The 16,971-nt window shown below is 39.5% G+C and overlaps 1 protein-coding gene across 3 annotated transcripts in view; it reads left to right on the top strand.

Moving 5' to 3' along the window:
- The window catches only part of LOC105475857 (dpy-19 like C-mannosyltransferase 1), a 110,420-nt gene extending 101,840 nt beyond the window's left edge, over positions 1 to 8,580 (top strand). For all 3 annotated transcript variants that reach the window (XM_071095033.1, XM_071095032.1, XM_071095030.1), the window contains one exon: positions 5,746 to 8,580. In XM_071095033.1, the coding sequence (XP_070951134.1) occupies positions 5,746 to 5,902 (157 nt within the window). In that variant the 3' untranslated portion in view covers positions 5,903 to 8,580. The remainder of the gene's footprint in view (positions 1 to 5,745) is intronic.
- The last annotated feature ends 8,391 nt before the right edge of the window (positions 8,581 to 16,971 follow it).

Raw genomic sequence — 16,971 nt, 5'->3', positions numbered from 1 at the left:
GCAGCTGAGCACCAGGGGCTGCATTATCCGTACTGGGTCTCTGTGCTACACCATGTCCTGTCGATGGATGGGATACCGTGTCGGCATCAACTCAGAATGAAACTTTTCTTTCCCGGCGTTTCACATCTTATTTGAATGGGAAAAGAACTTTACTGTGACCCACATTCTCTTGGGTTTATAGTTTTTAAAAGTTTCTATTTCCACAGAGATGTTTACTAAGCTGAGTATAGCTCCAAGTGACAGTAAGATCTTCAAAGCAGATGTGAGTCTAAAGCGATCTAGAAATGTGGCACGTAAGTGACTGGACAGCAGGTGACAGTAGCCTGCTTTTAAAGTACCAAAACATTCACTTCATGAAGAGCACAGTACAGGAAGAATTTTGTCAGAAATAAACACTATTTTATGAAATAATAATATTTTTTAAATTCTTACTACTCTGTAACTAAACAAAAGCGTTCAAGAGATTGTTATATTTGTGGCTTGATCATACTTGCCCACCATATATTTCAATGACACATATGGTATTAAGACAACATTGTTAAATACTGAGTTGTGAGTGAAAAATAGTTCTGGGACATAGTATTTACAGCTTTGCTCACAAGGAAACTAAAATAATTGTTGATCATAGAATGATTTTCCTATGAATGTGTGCTCCATGGTTTGAATTCAGTCAGGATTTAGAGAAAATATTACTTTGTAATAATTTAGAAAATGCTTTAATCGTTTGTGAATATATATGAAATTCACATACTCACCTTTAACATTGTTATATAAATTTAGGACAGAAAAGTTCTAAGCATCTCATGACGATCTTATCAGGAAATTATATGAAATGAATGGTAGGCTGACATTTGCAATAGGAAGAACTCAGTTCTTAGCATAGCTTTCTACCAGAATTGGGATCTTCTTTATTTCTGTGGGTTTCACTCTCTTGAAACAACTGTAAGTTACTGGAACATAAAAATAATTTTCATAACCTTTTTTCTCCAAGCTAACAATGAGCCTTGATTCGAGAGTTCATTTTTCCCTAGACCCCCGCGTAGAGTCTGAATATGTGAAAGTTGCAGAGGCTTTGTGCTGTAGAGTGTTGGGAGAGCTCCCTGGATTTGCACAGCTCTAACAGTCTCATGTTCGGGTTCATGCTGTTTGCAGAGTAGGCAGAGCACTGTTTTACCCACACAAGAAGGGATACGAAGTCAAATTCAGGAAGTATGGCAATAAACTTTGCACACTAAACAAAATAGCAGACATTGAACTGACTTCAGGTCACTTACGAGCACTCAGACTAAGAGGTGGGGTGCAGAAGAGGGGGTGCTGGATTTCCCCGTCTGGACCTTGACTTGCCATTTATTGTGTCTGTCACAGCAGGAGTTGAGTGGGAGGAATTTACGAAAGTGACTCTCTCATCTGTTTTCCCACTCATCAAAACAGCACTCTCCATCTAGTACAAGATCTAAGCCAGGCTGATGACGCACTGGCAGGAAACCCTGGACAGGGCCACTCTGCTTCAACCTTGACACAAAACAGAAGCTGTGCTTTCTGTCCCGACAGGGAAGCAAATGGGGAGTTCAGATAGGAGGGGAAAGTGAAGAATGACTAATATTTACCTAGTGTTTACATTCAGAGTAGGAAGTTTCTTGACAAAGCTTTCTGCCAGGTTTGGGACCTTCCTTATCTCCTTGGCCTTCACTCTCCATTTCAGTTGTGATCAGCCTGAAATCACCCTGTAGACTGCTGGGACATGAAAGTCTGTCGGAATGGGGGAAGCAGATGGGGAACTCAGATAGGAGAGGAAGGGAAAGAGGGACCAGTATTCATCTAGTGCTTAATCTGTGCCTGGCAGTTGGTGAGCACTATGTTTAAATGATCTCATTTACAAGTGGCTTAATTGTATGGCTTGATTATTCCTTAAATATTTGACACTGTGTTTATATTTAAACACTGAAATATATTTGCATGCAAGTTGTAGATTAGTTTTTAATTAACTACAGTTCTCTGTTTTCTTTTACTTCAATAATACAGTTGACATAAAATACATGTATTTAGAAGGAAATTATTCACATTTTCACTAATGCTATTTGCAGATGGCTGGCCTGGGGAAACCTTGGGAAACTCAGATGAGGACTAAATAGTGTTGCACAAGGCACCCAGAGCTCCCCAAGACAGCTGTTTGCCCTCTCTTTTTCCTAAAAGCTGTTGAACTCAGGAAAACTGTGGGTTGTTCTCTACTTTCTGTGTGTCTCACTCTCTGCCACCACGGCCCTCAGTGTTGTAACAGTTCAGCCTTGACGTGTATGAGAAAAAAGGTAGAAAACCCATGTCCAGCCATATGATCATAGGTGTTCCATGTCAGCAGAAACCAGTGTCAGCAAGGGGGTGCAAAAAGTGTGCACTTGAACCCTCTTCATGGGAACTCTCATTGGCAAAACATTTCTAGGGGATAGTTTGATGAAGGGAAGGTAAGAAAAAATTGTGCAGTCCTTTGGCAGAGTGATAATGCTGCCTCTGGAGCAGGGGTCCCCAAGCCCCCGGCCATGGACCAGTACTGGTCTGTGGCCTGTTAGGAACCCAGCCTCACAGCAGGAGGTGAGTGGAGGGTGAGTGAGCATTACAGCCTGAGCTCTGGCTCCTGTCGGATCAGTGACAGCATTAGATTCTCATAGGAGCACGAACCCTATTGAGAACTGCACATGCGAGGGATCTAGGGTACATGCTCCTTATGAGAATCTAATGCCTGATGATCTGAGGTGAAACAGTTTCATCCCAAAACCATCCCCCTGACCCTCCAGTCCATGGAAAAATTGTCTTGCACTAAACCAGTCCCTGGTGCCAAAAAGGTTGGGGACCGCTGCTCTAGAGGTTTAGCTTGTAGAAGGGAGCTCGGCACAAGACTCTTGTAGCTGCAATGCTTTATAATGGCAAGATGGGAAACAAAGTATTTGTCTGTAAAGAATTGGTTAATACATATGAGAACTAGAAGCTTTTAAAACAAGAGAGTAGGTCTTTATGTACTGAGATGGAAAAATGGTGCCACATTTTATTGTTCAGTATAGATAGAGTCCCAGAATAATTCCATTTTTGTAAAAACAACTCAAGAGCATCTGTCAGGGTTTTCCAGAGGGACAGAACTAATAGGATAGATGTGGCTGGGTGCAGTGGCTCACACCTGTAATCCCAGCACTTTGGGAGGCCGAGGTGGGCAGATCACGAGGTCAGGAGATCAAGACCATCTTGGCTAACACAGTGAAACTCCATCTCTACCAAAAATGCAAAAAATTAGCTAGGCATGGTGGCAGTTGCCTGTAGTCCCAGCTACTCGGGAGGCAGAGGCAGGAGAATGGCATGAACCCGGGAGGCGGAGCTTGCAGTGAGTCAGGATTACGCCACAGCACTCCAGCCTGGGCGACAGAGCGAGACCCTGTCTCAAAAAAAAAAAAAAAAAAAAAAAAAGATGTATATATGAAAGGGAGTTGATGAAGGAGTACTGACTCACATGATCACAAGGTGAGGCCCCACAATAGGCCATCTGCAAGCTGAGGAACAAGGAAGCCAGTCAGAGTCCCAAAACCTCAAAAGTAGGACAGCTGACAGTGCAGCCTTCAATCTGTGGCTGAAGGCCCAAGGTGCCCCGCAAACCACTGGTGTAGACCCAAGAGTCCAGAAACTGAAGAACTTGGAGTCCAATGTTCAAGGGCAGGAAGCGTCTAGCACAGGAGAAAGATGGAGGCCAGAAGACTCAGCCAGTCTAGTCCTTCCACATTCTTTTGCCTGCTTTTATTCTAGCTTACTGGCAGCTGATTAGATGGTACCCACACAGATTGAGGGTGGGTCGCCCTCTCCCAGTCCACTGACTCAAATGTTAATCTCCCTTGGCAACACCCTCACAGACACACCCAGAAACAATACTTTGCATCCTTCAATGCAATCAAGTTGATACTCAATACTGACCATCACAGCATCTGTGTATATAATGATATCCATGTCTGTATGTGTGTCTGACATTGGATAACCAAAGATCCAGCAGATACCAAATATTGTATGTTCTCACTTATAAGTGGGAACTAAGCTACCAGGATGCGAAGCATAAAAATGCCATGGACTGTGGGGACTCGGGGGAAGCAAGGGGTGGGGTTAGGGATAAAAGACTACACATTGGGTGCACTTGACACTGCTTTGGTGATGGGTGCACCAAAATCTCAGTAGCTGCCGCTGAAGAACTTATCCGTGTAACCAAAAGCCACCTGTTTCCCAAAAGCTATTGAAATAATTTTTTTTTTTAAAAGGTCCAGCAGAATATATGCTGGATTATTTATAGAAGTCACCTCTGAGAAATGCTATTGGAGATGATGGTGACTTTCATTTTTTAAAATATATATAGGTCTATATTTTGATACTTTTATAATGACTATTATAAATTAAAGATGTTATTTAAAAAGGGAAAATGATGTACATCCCTGCTGTGGTGTTTGCCTCATGGTGGAGAGTGAGGGAGGGACTGCTACTAAACCTAAGAGAGACTTGCTGGGAATTTTTTTTTTCTTATTTAAAAATAAAAATAAAAAGGGAAGCAATTATGACAAAACTTGAGGAAGCAATTACGACAAAATTGACAAAACTTGTCAATTGTCTATAATTTTCCAATATGTTTTTCTGTTTTCTAAAATTCCTCAAAGGTAGATAACAGTATCCAACAGTTATATCTATAAAACTGTTATTGATTTAAAATAAATGATACTGTTATTTTGAAGAACTTATTTAGGCAAATGTCATATGATGCCAATTTTACTTATTCTCTTCTTTATAAAGATATATTGCTTTTGAGATTTAATTATGTGTTTAAGATGTATGCTCAGCTACCAGAATTTCTTTAAATTGATTCATTCTAGAATATCGACTGTTCAGTTTAAGATGGTTTGACCTACTGATTTTTTGACTTTGTGACAGTGTTAAGGCCATATGCATTCAGTAGAAAGCACACTTCAAATATCCATACCACCATCTGTTTTTCAATTTCAGTATAGCATTCAGTAAATTACATGAGATATTCAACATTTTGTCATAAAATAGCATTTGCATTAGATGATTTTGTCTAGCTGTCAGCTAATACAAGTGTTCCTAGCACATTTCAGGTGGCTCGGCTAAGCTGTGATGCTGGATAGATTAGGTGTATTAAATGCATTTTCAGCTTATTATGATGGGTGTATTGGAACATACCCCATTCTAAGTTGAGGAGCATCTGTACAATTAATGCAGCTTCCCTGTGAACTAAGCATATTTGTTCATTATAATTTTTTAAATCAATGTTACACATTCTTCTGTGTGCTGGGCATGGCGCTAGATACCTGATCTCTCATAATCCTCACAACAAACCTATGTCATGGGTGTTTATTTCCTCATTTTACAAATGTGAAAACTAAGACCAAGGGAAGCTACCTGCCCAGAACCACATTCTTGGTAAGTAGCTGCGGCAGAGTTTAACTGAGGTGTCTCTTTCCCCGACACCTGGATATATGTATCTGCAGGTCTGTGTCTTTCCTTATAGTCACCTTTGCTGCATTCACCTTGTCCTAAAGTGAGTCATGGCAGCTTATAAAATCTTAAAATAGCTATATGAAAGGATTGTTTAAAAACTAAAGTAATTTAAGTGGAGAAAAGGAAATGAGGTCAGGAATATAAGAAGTGCCCTGCTTTATCTGCAGTTATGTAATGCACATTGATTTTTAATGTGTACATTCATTTTTCTAGGCCTGGTTGCAGTATGCCTGAAATTTGGGATGTAGAAGATCCTGTCAATGCTGGGAAAACTCCCTTATGTAACCTCTTGGTGAAGGATTCCAAACCTCACTTCACCACTGTATTCCAGAACAGTGTTTACAAAGTCCTAGAAGTTGTAAAAGAATGACTGCTACATGAACTGCTGCCTATGGAGAACTACATCAGTAACGGTTTTAATGTTTTGCTAAGTCATGTGTTGTTCATATCCCAAAAACTTTTGTAGGTAACTGTTTTCAAATAGAAAACGTTTTATTTGGTCAATTTGAATGTCATTCTAATTATAAAAATGACTTTTACCTTTATCAATTGGTTACTGTTTCAATGCACCCTTTAAAATTTGCTATGCAAATGAGTATATGCTTGTACTTGACTTTGATATTTGTGCTAAGGTAAGCAAAGCTACCTGTATAAAGAAAACACAATGGGTTGTGACAAGGGTGACATGAAAATACAGGACAATTCTGACTATGTAGGGGCTGATTTTATAGTGTAAGAACTTTTAATGCTTCTTTTTTCTGCCTCTCGCTCTTGTCTTTTGGACATTTCAGTGATTTTGTAAGTTCTTCGGTCGTGTCAGCCCCTGTCATCAGCTTGAGTTACAGTAGATGCAGCAGACATGGAACGTTTGCTGTGTAGAACTGTCTGTCTGTTTTACTTCCTTGTGCTCTTTTTGTTCTCTGTTCTCTTGTTAATGAAGCTTTTCCTGTCCATTATTAATCCAAACTCTCGGACCTTGTGGTTAGGAAATTCCCTTAACTGCCAGCCATGTGGCATTACCATGTCTCTCTCTCTCGCTCTCTCTCTCTTGCTCTCTCTCTTCTCCTCCTCCCCACATTTTCTGTCAAATAAGTACTGTTTACTCATTTAGTTGCTTATCAAGTACTTATTCTTGGTTTTAAAAAAATTAATGGTAACTGTATTTTCCTCATTTTTTAGCATTATTCAAATGTTTATATTTTAATACCTTTAAACCACTTTAAATTTTTTCATGTTTAATTATAGTTTTAAGAAAAACTATTTTGAACAACCCCAAATATAGTGCATCTAGAAACTAATGTATATTTGAGTAGACATCATTTATAGTGGAACAGTAGACTGTAGTACATGGTAATTTTTCTTTTACTATTAAGATACAATAAAACATGACTAATTTTGCTGTCAAAAACGTAAAGAATAATGATAAATGGAGTTTTTATATTTTACTTTTAAGATTGCCGGTCTTTAATAAGACAAAGCCTTAAGCATTATGTTATAATTTTGGTTCTAAAAACCATTATTTTAGTATGCAGAATGAGTATATTTCGTCCTCCTCTTTAGTTTTTTTCTTCCTATTTATTTTTATTTTGAAAAATTTCTGCACCGTCTTTGAATTCCTTGTATGAATATTTGTTTCTTAGAAGTTAATTTGTGTGAAATGAGATTCTTCAAAACAATGAAACCTCATAGCTCTGAGAAAAGGTTTTAGGCTTTTAAATTCTAAGCAAACTGTGACTGTGGCTGACTGACTACACATTTAATTATCCAGCTTCTCTTTCTTAACCACAGGCAGATTAACCTCATTGTGGATTGTCCTTGAGACCTTAGTCCTCAGGGATGGTTTCTGGTGCCCACTCCTGGAAGCCGCTGTTCCCTTTCTACCTTCTTACCAGAGCCCAAGGGCAGGCCTGGTCTTGGGGAAGCAGCAGCTTGCCGACCTGGGTCAGCTGCAAAGCCTGAGGGGTGTGGCCTCAGGGAAGCCCCGCCCCCAATCCTGCCCCAGAGCCCAGAGTCGCAGCTCCCAGGGATGCTCCTTCCCTGGGAGTGGCCCAGGAGAGGGACTCTGGCAGTGTTCTTCAGATTTGTGGCCACTGTTTCTCATTTGCTGGTTGACTGTTTTTATTTCTTAGGCTTTCGCTAGTTTTAGAAAATAGGGAAGCAGCCCGTGATTTGTGGATCAAAAGCAACATTTGAGCGATGATGCACAACAGTCCAGGAAAAGGGGCAGTGGACCCTTGAGGCTGAGGATGGGAGTCGACATGGGCGGGGAGAGGGAGGTGCGCTCTGCTTATCTGTAACTGTTGCTCACCTGAGTGTGGCTGATTGTGTACATCCAGCAGTTACAATTTTTAAAAATTTTAGAGTTATTCTATATTTTTCTCACCCCCAGTAATTTCCTTCCAAATAAGTTCACATGTAATAAGTAGAAATACTGTATAGGAAAAAAGCATTAAAAATACTATTATAACTGCTTCATTTGCTGGGAACCATTAAAAGTAGTGTAAATTAGCTTTTTCCAGAAGGATCCTTTGTAGCAGTGTTCAGGAATGTAACCCCCAGCAAAATGTGGCTATATATTAGGGAAGCCAGTCTGGAGCAGAGGCCTGAAGGTCCCTGCTATGCAGCCGTGGCCACAGCTCACCGCACCAGCGCTGTGGAGCACCCGCACCTTTGATGGCAATGCAGAGTGGTAGCAGGCTCCATAGGCGTGACAAAACAGTATTAAAGCTCAGCGTTTTGCATACTTTTAGCATTTAAAAATATTTTTGCTTTAGTGAGGAAAGTAAGGATGGGCAAAGAGGCGATCAAAATAGCTATAGCTATGACATTTTAGAAAACAAAGTCGGGGCAGTATTTCTTTAAAAAGATAAGCCTCTAAAAATGCTTGGCTGAAAAAGTACAGTGTTAAAATAGGCAGTGATATTAATGAGAAAATGAAAGTATGTATCAGGAATAAAGTGATATTGCATAGGAGTATTGTATTTTTATGAATTTTATGCCAGTTGTTTACATGTACTATATATGTTAAATAAAAATCATTAAAAATGAGGGAAGTGTTTTTCTTGATTGTTATTTTCATTTCCACCTTGATTGTGATCAAGTTCGGCCTCATTTTGTAGTCAGATAGCCATGAACTGGTTTGAGTCAGATGGCAGTCCTGAGAAGAGAGGGGGAGGGATCATTGGTCTTGTTGTTGGTAGTAGTAGGTGCTGAGATTATCCAAACTTTTCCTATGTTTATGGTAGAGTCACTTACATTCCTTTATCCTTTTCATCAAGGGACACAGTAATTCAAACTATATATTGGGAATAATTAAAGAGTTGCTAAAAGCTGCTTTAATGTATTTAAAAAATACATTGGTATCAACATTTTCTAAATTGTAGTTCAGTGTTTTTACTTAATACAAATATCAACTTCTTGGTTCATTCTCTATGTAGGAAAGACATTTCAGCTCTGTTCATTCCTGTATAATTAATTTCTTAACAATGACACCTTGATTCTGACATATTTGGGGAATGAGGTGTTCTAATACAGTGGTTCTCAAAATTAGCAGGCTTCAGCAGCACCTGGAAGGCCTGTAGATTGCTGGGCCCCATCACAGGAATTTCTGATTCAGTTGGCCTATGGTGGGGCCCCAGAACTTGGATTTCTTAACAGTTCTCAGGTGGTGTCGATGCTGTTAGTCCAGGGACCATACTTGTGAGCCTCTGCTCTAATGGATGGGGACAGACTGGCTGGATGACTGGCCTCCAGGGGGCGCTCCATTCCTGACAGCACATCCCCAGAGCTGGTTGATGGACAATCTACCACGAGCCGAATTTTACCACGTACCGTGTTTGCCTGTTAGGGGGCGCTGCTTCAATGAAACTTGCAAGGAGCAAAGAACAGATTCGGTAATTTTTAATCGGAACACTGATATGAGTTATAGATTATTTACATATTTTGAAGCTGCAAACTGCACCTTGTTTCTTTTCAGAGATGGAAAAGGAGTGAAAATCCTTGAAATAGGACTTCGTTTTGTAGGATTACTTTGTCTAGAAGATAATAGATAAATTCAGTGATGTGTGGGGATTGCAAAAATTCATTTTCCACTTTATTACTTTTGTTTTGGCACCAGAAATCCGAATCTTCTTCCTTTATTAGAGGTCAGCCAATAATCAGCACTAGGTCACAGATCGCTTGCTTCTCTCTTCTTCCTCCTTTTTCTCCTGCTCCCAACTAGAAGTTTCTAATTTGAATCAATAAAATTGTCCTCAATGAAGAAAAAGAGGAGCTACTTTTAAACTTCATTACATTCCTGAATTGGTCTTTATTTCATAGCATTGTCTCAGGACGAATACATTTTACATTAGAAGTTGAAAAGGATATTAAGGTACAAAAAGGTCTTGAAAACTTCCCTTTTACATTTCCTCCCATGAGAGAGATTATACAATTCTGAATGAATATATAAGAGTTGAAGACTCGATTCGATTGTAGTGTAATTAAGAGACAGTTTTCTTTTTTTTTTTTTTTTGCAAAGAGATTAGGATAACATTGATACTGGCTCCACTTTCAAAGCAAGGTTTTCTATAGTTTTCTATACTCAATTATCTTTAACCCAAAACTCTAATTAAAGTATGCACAGTGTCATCAAAATGACTTTCAAATAAATGGTAGCACTACATGGTATTCTGTTTCGTAGGCATGTTCTTTTTAATGCAGCATAATATCATTTCGTTGATTTTTTTAAGTACCTGGTGGGCTTTTTTCCTGTAGGCAAATTTAGTATCTTGGCGGGGGGAGTTGACTTTAGCAAACTTCAGCTTGTGTGGTTGTTATGCTGATTACACTGACACCCTTAGTCCTTATGCATTTCTGAAAAATAGAAATGAAAATAAGAAATGACCATTGCTAAGTAGATTTGGCATCATGTCATGAAAACTGGGAAAGAAAGATGCCTGCAGGCCACTTCTGGCTCTGCCCCCTGCTGCTGATATCCTGCTCTTTGGCCAAGCTCCTCAGGTCTTTACTCTGGTATCCTATCCGCTTAGTGACCAGACTTCAGGTTCAGTGGCCTTCCTCTTGCTCTGGAAAATTCTCTTCCCAGAAGAGTACAGTTTGGTAATTCCTCGAGCCCTTTACATGGGTAACGAATTTGACTTTTTTGAACAAAGACTTCTATGGCAGTAATTCTTAAACTTCTCTGCACGTTGGAATCACTTGGGGAGCTTCAAAAAATCCTGAAGCCTTTTTCCCACCCCTAGAGATGTGTGGCCTTAGATTTGGAATTTGTTTAAATCCCCAGTGATTCTAGTGCCCTAGGGCTAACATTTTAGAACTTGCCCTCCCTACTTCACCTCTGAATAACAAGGTTTCCACATCTCCACCCAGTCAAAGTAGGAATGGTAAGCAAGTGTCTGTCATGTACACTTTATTAACCATGATTATTAATTTCTACATTATTTCTAATGGCACCTAGTGTTGACTTTTTTTTTTTTTTTTTTTTTTTTTTTTTTTTGAGTCGGAGTCTTGCTCTGTCGCCCAAGCTGGAGTGCAGTGGCGCGATCTCGGCTCACTGCAATTCTCCTGCCTCAGCCTCCCGAGTAGCTGGGACTACAGGCGCACACCACCACGCCCGGCTCATTTTTTTGTATTTTTAGTAGAGACGGGGTTTCACCGTGTTAGCCAGAATGGTCTCGATCTCCTCAACTCGTGATCCGTCCCCCTCGGCCACCCAAAGTGCTGGGATTACAGGCGTGAGCCACCGCGCCCGGCCAAGTAGACTCTTTAGGAAAGAATTCTGTCTTCAGTTATAGATGCCTGCCAATGGCAGGGAGAAGGGGGAGAGTGGCAGTGCAGGTGCCACATATTTGTAAACCCTGATTAGAGTGTCAAGAAGAAATGGGAATATAGCTGCAAAAAGAAAAAGAGCAAAAATCACTTTGAAAATTTAATGTGTGAGGAATAATGTGTCTTCTCTGCAGATGCTTTTTGCCCCTCCTGGAATATGCTTTTCTTAGTATGTATTTCAGATGCAACTCAAATGTCACCTCCTCTGTGAAGCCTTCCTGACTGCCTGCCATTGGTTGAGTGCATTGCCTCCCACTGCCCACATGCCCATAACCCCATTGCACACATTTATCAACATGACTTTCCCCCCACTCTATTCTGTTCTTCATAAAAAGAACATGTCTTACTCCATTCTGAATCCACAGTGCCTCCTAGCACAGTTCCTGGAAATTAGTACTGCTTAATGATTTTTTGAAATAAACCACACTTTATTCAACAATGCAGTACATTCCAGATGGCAATAAAAGTTATTTTTAGGACTAAAAGACAGTTTATGTTTTCCAGTCATGGAGGAGAAATAACAAGGAAATGCAGGACATCATCAGATGAGATAAATATGATAGGGGAAAATACCCTTGTCAAACAGCTAAACAATAATTAACCTCATAACATATCCTTGGTAGGTACTTTCAGACATGGCTAGTGACCGTATGAATTTATTGGAAGGCAATATGATAAAGACAGATACATATGTCTGGGGTGGGACTCATTGAACTGATTTCAGTGTGTGGCTCAGGATACTATGGTGATGAGCCATTGACACGTTTGCTGCTGAACAGGGAGCAAGGAACTCTGGTAATTTGATTAAAAGTCTGGGAAAAGGGATTTCCCAAAGGATGGGAAGGGACTGGTGTGTTATTATTGGGTGTAGATATTAGGCAAAACAGATGACAACAGTTGCACAATTAATATTGTCATAATAGAGACAACTACACTGGAATCCATAATCCATCCTTTACAAACTTAGTGAAATAGGTCATGTTTCTTGAACATCAGTTTCTTGTCTTTTAAAAGAATATGGCTTTTAGATAGTAATTAGAAACAAGAGTAATGGACAAATGAACAAACACAGCAGGAAATTTTAATATACCTCTCCTTAGAAATTGAGATAATAAGCAAGCAAAAAGATCGGTAAGGAAATGCATGATTTGAGTAATAAAAGCAATTTGACTTAACAGTCATACGTAGAACTGAACCCAACAAGTAAAGAATATACATTCTACTCAGGTATATGGGACATTTCCAAGAGTTGACAGTAGAACATGAGCTCCTGGCCAGGCACAGTGGCTCATGCCTGTAATCCTAGCACTTTGGGAGGCAGAGGCAGGCAGAACTCTTGAGCCCAGGAGTATCATAAGACCAACCTGGGCACATGGCAAAACCCTGTCTCTACAAAAAATTAGCCAGAGTGGTATGTGCCTGTATTCTCAGCTACTTGGGAAGATGAGGTGAGAGGATCACTTGAGCCCAGGAGGTTGAGGCTGCAATGAGCCGTGATTTGTACCACTGAACTTCAGCCTGGACAACAGAGTGAGACCCCTGCCTCCAAAAAGACAAAAACTTGAACATGAGCTCCAAGAAAGCATGACTTTTTGGCCTATTTTGTTTACAGATGTAACCTAAGCATCTAGAACAGTACCTGACACATGTGGGTGCCCAATATTTGTTAAAGGAAATAATTGATCATACCTAGAGCCAAATGGCAATTCTTGGGGGTGGGGGGGAACAACCTTAAAGATTGAAAATCCTTTTGTTGGAAATCAACACAAATGAAACAGTTTTAAATATTAATTCATAATTTACGATGAAAATTTGAGAAAAAATAGAACAATTATATGCTACAAATTGCATGTGGAATATGACTAAAGCAGTTCTAGGGATACTTTTTTTTTTTTTTTTGGCTGTTAGTCTAAAATGCATTCATTAAGCCAAAAATCAATAAATATCTATATCAGGAATATAAGTAACAGAATAGTTCCCCCACCCCAATTTGAAGGGAATAATGAGCAGAAATTGATGAAACAGAAAACAAGTAGATCAACAAAGTCAAAGTTGGTGTATTAGTGCTTTTTCACACTGCTGATAAAGACATACTTGAGACTGCGCAATTTACAAAATAGGCTTAATGGACTTATGTTCCACATGGCTGGGGAGGCCTCACAATCATGGCCGAAGGCAAGGAGGAGCAAGTCACATCTTACATGAATGTCAGCAGACAGAGAGCTTGTGCAGGGAAACTCCCCCTTATAAAACCATCAGATCTCATGAGATTTATTCACCATCACGAGAACAGCATGGAAAAGACCTGCCTCCGTGATTCAATTACTGCCCACCAGGGTCCCTCTCACAACACGTGGGAATTCAAGATGAGATTTGGGTGGGGACACAGCCAGACCCTATCAGTTGGTTATTTGAAACCTTAATCAGGAGATAAGAGAAAAGGTATAAAAGATAAGGAATGGCAAATTACAGAAGCTGCAGAGGGTAAACAGGTAATGGGGATATTATAAAGAAACTTTGTCAATACATTTGGACACTTTGATAAAATGTCTAAATTCCTAGAAAAAATAGAACTGATCCAAGAAGAAATAGAAATAACAGTCATCCCCTGGAAAGAAGTTGGATTAACAACTTTTTAAAATCTTCCCTTGAAGAAAACAATATATACAGTTGTATAAGCTTTTCCTACTGAACATTCAAGATACTGATTATTCCGGTCTTACACAAACATCCAAAGAATAGCAAATAAACTCATTTCTTTAGGTGACTGCAACATTAATACCGAGAGCTCAGTAGGATCAATGCAATAAAGGAAAATTGCATGTCTATTGCAATCATTAATAAAACTGTAAACAAGAACCTAGTAATAAATTTAACAAGATATAAAAATATCAGTTCTCAAATTTATCTAAAGTTTTAATCCAAATTTCAGTAAGACTTATGATGGAGCTTGACAATGTAAAATTTTTACAGGTAAAGAATAATCAAGATAAGTCAGAAGAACATGAGATAAGGGCATTTTTCCTATAAGATGTCAAGATTTATTACAAGACCTGTAGAAGTATTGGCACACTAATATTTTAAAGATTAACTAATAGAGCAGAATAGATGGCTTGGGAGCAAGTGTGCATACATTTAATAAATGAGGCTGTGATAATTGATTATCCGTATCGAAAACAATGGTATTGAGCCCCTACTTCACATTATACACAAAAATAAAAGTCCCCAGGTGAATCAAATATCTAAACATGAAAAGCAATACTGTAAAACTTAGAAGACAATATAGGATAATTTCTTTACCTTCTCAAGGAGATTTCCTTAAAGAAGGACTTCCTGAGACCCTAAAAAAAAACACTCCCTGTAAAAGATCAATAAATTCACTGTTACGGTAAATAACTTCTGTTCACTACAAGATATCAAAAAGAGAATGAGGTAAGCCATGATGTGTTCGAGATATTTGCAACATGAGTACCTGACAGAAGATTCGAGAACAGAGAACTGCAAACAGTAAGAAAATGCAAAGAACCCTTTAGAAAAACTCCAAAGACATGGACATTTCACCAAAAAAGAAATACAAACAGCTCATTAAAAAAACCTTAACCTATTCATAATTAGGGAAATGCAGAATGAAACAATATTTATAACATGACATTGGCAAAATTTTTAAGTATTGAGAAATGTGAAACATCACGAACTCTCCTTTACTCCCAGTGGAGGGTAACTACTTTGGAAATAAATGGCATTACCTAATAAACACAACCCAGCATCTCCACTCCTTAGATACATACCCCAGAAAAATTCCTACATGTATGCACCAGGAGACATGTTTAGATGTTTATTATTGAGCTGCATTGTTCAAAAAAGCAGAAAACCCAGAAATCACTTGAATGTGTGCCTGGAGTAAATAGTAGAAAGGATAAAGACATTGAGTATAATCATCCAGTATGATCCTATCGAATATGTAAAATGGTAAAATAGCAATAGGCAACAACATGGATGACTCAGGAAGATGTTGTTAAGCAAAAATATGTATGTATAATTTGCAGAAGAATACATGTGATGTGAGTCATTTATAGTGTCTTATTTATGAGACCAGCAGTGGCTACATAGGATAATAAAACCACAGACTATTAGATGAAAGTGTTTGCCGACAAAATTGAAGCCAATATCTTCTTTTTTATAAATGAAGAAACTGAGGCTCTGGGAGGGGAAGAGATTTTCCCAAGCTCACACTAATATTTAGTAGTAGAGCTGAAATTAAAAAATTGGTCCATGGGTCCTAACCAATACACCCCATTCACCATGGGCTTGGGGATATACTGAATCTGCTCTGACACTTAGCTGTGTGAGCCAGCACAAGTCAATTACGTTCTTGAAGTCACATTGCCTCCTGAGTGAAATGTGTACAAGAAATAATGAGCATCTCATATGGCTGTTAGGACATTTGCATTGAAGTACTGTATGCAAAAGTTTATAGTCCAAATGTAATGAATCCTGGTTCTTTACATCCTGCCCATGATAGCAGCAGAAGAGGAGTAGGCTGAAATGGTATGGTGTCATCAGCCGAACACACACCCAGGCAGGAAAGCAACATACTCAAATGACAGATAAAGAGCCCAGGACTTCTCTGGGTGTGCTTACGCACAGGAGGGCATATAGGTGTTTCTAGTTAAGTGTGTTATGCCCCTTGACTTTTGCTTTTGATACTCATGCTGCATTTATTTCTATATATTTCTGGTTCCAAATGACTAGGCATTCACTTTGCAAATAATTGTTGTGGCTCCATGTTTGCTCCAGACACAGAGCTTTTATTATCACCCAAAGATCCCTATGGGAACCAAAAGAATCGAACTGAACCAAGATTTCTGCCAGAATCAATTTCCTGAAGCCAGGAGGCTTTATCATTCACAGTCTGCGCAAAGGATTTTTTATTTTTTTAAGAAAAACAGACTCCTTTATTGATTTCTCCTTTTACCCCGCCTCTCCTTGCCCCTTATTTTGCTCTGACTTTGGGATCTCACCCTGCATGGAAAGGGATTGGCAGGCATATTCTTACTTTTGGGGACACTATGTGACACCATCTGTCAGCTCTGACTCAGGACCTTTTGCTTGGCCCTAAGCAGAGGTGTGGGAGGCTGGGGCTCTCTGATGCCCACACAGGGTCATTGGGAGGTTGGCCGAAAGATACCAAGCAGATTGCTGCCCCCAAATATGACTCCCTTGCCTATCCCGGTGTCTATAAAGCCATCATTAGAAAGACAGTCTTTCAGACTCATTTCCAGTACTTTCTGAAAAAGAAAGCAAATTCCCTGAAGGCATAACACACTAAGCCACTCTCAATCAGCAGTAGAGAGAGGCTGGGCCAATGGAAAGGTCAAAGTCATGAGCCAGGTGCACCCGGCTTCTAATTCTAGCTTGGCCATTTACTACCTGAAATCCTGAACTTCTGCGAGCCTCAGTTTCCTTATCAGAAAGTATGGAATCAATACTACTTAGCTTGCAGGGTTATTGTGAGAGGCAGCAACAAGAAACCCAATGCAATGCCCAGCACTCACATCAAAGGGATCCTACACATAGACACCATAATTGTCAACACTTTGTGGAAAGTCT

Source organism: Macaca nemestrina, chromosome 4, assembly GCF_043159975.1.
Source record: "Macaca nemestrina isolate mMacNem1 chromosome 4, mMacNem.hap1, whole genome shotgun sequence".
NCBI classification, from domain to species: Eukaryota; Metazoa; Chordata; class Mammalia; order Primates; family Cercopithecidae; genus Macaca; species Macaca nemestrina.
Note: the sequence above shows the minus strand (reverse complement) of the source record. Positions and strands in the feature narration are given on the sequence as shown.